Source organism: Cicer arietinum, chromosome 2 (assembly GCF_000331145.2).
Source record: "Cicer arietinum cultivar CDC Frontier isolate Library 1 chromosome 2, Cicar.CDCFrontier_v2.0, whole genome shotgun sequence".
Taxonomy (NCBI): domain Eukaryota; kingdom Viridiplantae; phylum Streptophyta; class Magnoliopsida; order Fabales; family Fabaceae; genus Cicer; species Cicer arietinum.
Window position 1 is genome coordinate 29,832,333 of NC_021161.2, and position 5,045 is coordinate 29,837,377.

Here is a 5,045-nt window from a genome sequence, read left to right on the forward strand (position 1 = left end):
AACGCTTTTTCTAAAAAGCACTGTAAATGGCTTAAAAAAAGCGCTGTAAAATTCGTTTTTTCGCGTAGTGATTATAAACCAAAATATTTTCTAACTCAAAACATTTCAAATGAATACTCTTTACAATACATATTTAAATTTCCATAATAATATTTTATGAAGTTGCAAGTCATACGACAATATTATCTGAGATAATTGATACAGTATAATTATAAAGTCACAATTAATAAAATATAACTATTAGTTATAAAATCACAATTATTTACCTATTTATCATAATCAGATTCTTAAAAAATTTGCAAACATTTATGTTTCAATTATAAATATTGTAGTGGTCCAATGATATTAATAGATGTTAAAATATAAAAAAAAAACAATTAATTAAACTAAACACTAATATAATAAATAACTAAATAAATAATATATTTATATAAGTGCGGGTGCGGGGTGGGTACTATAGTACCCGTACTCGCACCCATACCCGCTTTATTTTGTGGGTAATTACCCGTCCCCATACCCATTATGCGGGTTTTTACCCTACCCATCGTGGGTTTTTTTTACGGGTATCCACTAGGTCTGGGTCTAATTACCATCCCTAGTGGTGAGGAACTTTCCAGCCGTGTATCTGATAATACAACTAAGGCTCCAAATTTGAAAGCATCGATCGGAGGCCACGACCAAACATTTGGCTTCAAAATGGTTTTATGGAATCAGTAAAAAAAAAATTATGTTTATTTTTCCCTATCCTTTCACTTCACTTCACTTCCCTAAATCAGTATCTTATCATCTTCCTCTTGTTTATTGTAGTGCTGATTTTTGTTGCATACAAGGTGTTAATTTTTGTTTCCATTTAATTTGATGTGCTGATTTTGCGAAGTTCTTGAATTTGATGTGCTGATTTTGCGAATTTCTTAAATTTCATGTGCTGATTTTGCTAATTTCTTGAATTTCATGTGCTAATTTGTTGAATTTCATGTCCTGATTTTTGTTTGGAGTTAGTGCTAATTTTCAATTAAGATGTTAGTGTTGATTTTCAATTTAGATATTAGAGTACAATTCCTTCGGAGGACTTTCTTTCTATGCTTAAGTTACATATGTGAAGTGTATTAATTATTCATTTTGTCTTAACAGGCCGCACATCTTTTCCAAGCAGATGGTGGGGGCAAAGGCGTGGGAAAGTGAGTGTGTAAGCATTCCCAATATGCTCATTTTTATTTGTAATTGTCTTTGCTTTACTATTGGTTTAATTTAGTCATTCTTAATATTATTGTTTTTGCATGCCTCCTTTAAACTACTAGGGTTCCTTTAAAGTGTCTTCTTTTATTCGTTTTTCATTACATTTGAAGAATTTCAGAATCTAAATTCTTCTGTTAGTACTAGATGTCCGAGTTATTTATTATTACTATTGTATGACATATAGGGACATTTCCATTGATGTTATTTCGTTTTGTATCGTAAGCTTTTTTGTTAAAGAATGTAAAACAAGCTCTCTACATGATAAAATTTAAAACATTGTCTTGATAGGACAGGAACTCAATACCTCTGGGTTTTCACTCTCAGTTTATAAAAAATCCAATATCTATCTTACATTATATTATCTTGCCTCTCCCATCTATTGGCTTTATGAATTATTTTAAACTTTTATAATATGCTCAATGTTTTTGAAGTGTTGGAATACAGGATAAACGATCTTGTAATCTATATAAGAATGTGCATTTAAATTGAGCTGAAAGTGTGATTACCTTTCCTTTGTATCCACCACTCTCAATTTCTGTTTTAACTTCTGCCAAGTAACTAGTTTATATATATTGTAAATGATAGAGGGATTAGATTTCATGAGTATGACTTTTGATAATTGATTACTAGTAAGCAACAACTTATTTACTTGGTATCTATCCTTCCATAAACGTAAACATATGTTATTTAAAATGGTTGCCCGTCATTGAACCATACCTTGATCACGAGATGAATCTTGAAGCTCAACCTGTTACTGCAGAGGAAACTTCAAAGAATGTTGAAAATGTGTTAAATGATGTTAAAATTGGGAAGGCAGAGCTACCTGCTGAGGATGCAGATGTGAAACCCAAGGTTGTTTCAGAAGACATTCCACCAGAGAATGTTCAAGGTATTCATTTTTCCTTTTCTCTATTCTGCTGAATGTTTCATAAATTTAATGTATCTGGTTTTGGAAAACAATTCAATATAGTAGAGGTCCATAACAATTTCAACTAGGGGTCTATGGTTAAGCTTGTTGGCACACTGAATATGAGTTGTTTGGCATTTAATTTGGTCTTTTTCTTGTCACTCTTATGGTCTGTAAGCTATGATTGATGGGTAGAGCACTTTTAGATATGCAAGTAAAATACAGTGAAAACATGAACACACACACACACACATACATGGGGGAAGTCTTAGATATTTACTTATAGAAGAAACTTTCGTGTGGTTATTCTCACTTCAGTGTATGAGATGGTGATTGTGATGACCAGTGTAGTGTGAAAATAAAGTATATAGTTCAAAATATATGTGGAACATCCAAATTCGTAGAGATTTTAAATTTTAAATTATCATAAATTTTCATGGCAATGGCATTTGAAACATAGGCATTCAAGATAATGGGTTTTCTTAATTACTGGCATAAAGATAGCAGCCTGCCATATACTCTACTCCCTAAATCACCCCGAAATCTGTTTTGTTCGATTAATTAATAAAATAAATAGTTGGTATAGAGTCACCTACATGCTTGTAATTTGGCTGCTTTACTTATAATATTGTTTTATTTTATTTTATTTTATTTTATTTTATTTTATTTTATTTCTTATGTTTCAAGTAATTTTGCTTTAGATCAATGAAGTTTTAGGCATTCTTTCTTGAGCCAAACTAGCACTGATAGAGCTTTAGACTGTCCATTTGTTAATTAAGGATAAGTTGCTTTCATTGTTTATAGGATATATACCTAATTGGCTTATATTTATGAACATGTAACCTCATGTAAGTTGTGGCAGCAAGTGGGAGAGTCTTTCAAACCTCCAAAGTAAGGACCAACTTGCACATTCATGTTTTAGTCTTGTTTATGGCTCTGAAATTTTTGAAGTTTCCTTTAATTTCCTCTTTGCATTTGTGCTTTGTGTTTCTTTTTAAGTGTTATTTGATGTCAAATTGGTGATGTGATGTGTCTAGTCTACTTAACCCCAAAAGCTAGCTTATGGGGTGAAGGTTGCCCCCCACTTAATTATAACCGTTGTTCATGCCATATCCATATCCAATTTAGAACTCTCAACACCCCCTCCCTTATGCATAGGACTGCACATCTAGATTGTAAAGTTTGTAGGACTCGACATTTGCGGGCGACCCAATAGATCAATGATAAGCTTTGGTATAATCTTAGAGTTTGGGTTTAGGCCTAACTTAACTCCAAAAGCTAGCTCATAGAGCGAAAGTTCCTCCCCACTTATAATCATTTCTAGGCCATATGAATATCCAATGTGGGACTCTTACCACTTCTTTTACCACACTGCAGTGATAGTATTGGAAAGGTTCTTGGGAGAAATTTAAGTGTTGTTCCTAGTTTTATATAAGTGGAAAAACTGTGATGGATGCTTATGTTGAATTATTAATTGTTGATTAATTTCCATATTAATAGGAAAGCTTATTTGCATAGCTTTGAAACAGTTGTTTTCGTTATTTAAGAGATGGGTATGCATGTAAACTTCACCATTTCCTGCAGATTCTTTTGAGCAGCATCTTTTTCCTTTTACTTTTCTATTTTTTTATGGGGTGGGGGTTGGGTAGGGTTGTTGGATACTGAGCTGTTTGGATAAAGCTAATTACTCACAATAATCTGTTTTTATCTTATGCAAGACATGCACCACAGTTTCCTGGACATTCCGGGGATTTTATGAGAAGATGATTCTTGATTAATAAGTTATATTATACTTTATAATTATTCCTTTTATTTACAATTTGCATTTCAAAATCACAAAGATAGTTTTTATTTGTGCTTGTTGATATTCCTTTGAAGTGTATGGATGAACGTTTTGTTTACACGTGAATGTTGATTCTTGATGTCATTAATATGCATTTACACGAATTGCTTGAATGGTTTTTGTGTTACCAGTGATTGATAAGATGATGAATATTCAAGTGATGGCCATATTGGAGAAGATTTTATACGGTTACACCGTTTATGCATTGGCATAGCACCAAAGTTTTCTCTTAATGTATTCTATCCTTAAACTGTGGCGTGGACTATAGTTTTTGTTTGTTTTCCTTTCTCATGAGTGGCTTCAAATATTAGACATAATATAAGATATACATTTTTTTTATTGTATAATTGAGATAACTGTATCAGCTATTGTACTTGTACCTTTAGAATGAATGAATGATGCAGCCTGTAATACTCGCCTTTCACTTATTTTATTGGTGTTGTTTCTGATATACTACTCTAGGCCCTTCTTGATTACGAAAGGCATAACATAAAACCACTGAAACAATTTGTGAGATCTGTATGTCCATCAAAATTTAGAATTGTTGACCGCAGCGTTGGCCTACCCGACGCTACATTATTAATAAATTGTTTAATTGTCCACTTTATTAGTTGACTCTAGTGTCAGCGGAGTCGACGCTAACTAATTTGCAGCCATAACTTGTTGACTTTAGTGACTAGCGTCGGATGTTCTACTTGGCTTGTAGGGTCGGCTTAGAGTAGGAATGACCGACGCTATAGTTGCGTCGGATGGTATTTGGCCGACGCTATGTATTAGTTTTGACCGTTTTAGCCTAGGCTCGACGCTGACGCTAAATCAATGTTAGCGTCGGCTTTTGACCTATTATCGTCAGCATTTGGCCGACGCTAAAACCAGTTTTTCTAGTAGTTACATCACATAAAGCACCCATATAACAAAAATTAGTCACAATATATCTACATATATTCTAAAATAGTTTTAACAACAAATTAATTATCTAAAATCCTATTTCATTAAGAAAATATTTATTATAAAATTTGAGGTGTTACTCAAGTTAGGTTGTTGAATCACCAAAATTAA

General features: G+C 32.7%; 1 protein-coding gene across 1 annotated transcript; it reads left to right on the forward strand.

Annotated features, from left to right (window-relative positions):
- Positions 1–522: 522 nt before the first annotated feature.
- LOC140919406 (uncharacterized) lies at positions 523–4,414 on the forward strand. The gene is made up of 5 exons (XM_073365415.1): positions 523–713; positions 1,132–1,178; positions 1,997–2,125; positions 3,006–3,034; positions 4,118–4,414. Exons 1-5 carry the CDS (start codon positions 523–525, stop codon positions 4,118–4,120), a joined length of 399 nt encoding a protein of 132 aa, XP_073221516.1. The 3' UTR covers positions 4,121–4,414.
- The last annotated feature ends 631 nt before the right edge of the window (positions 4,415–5,045 follow it).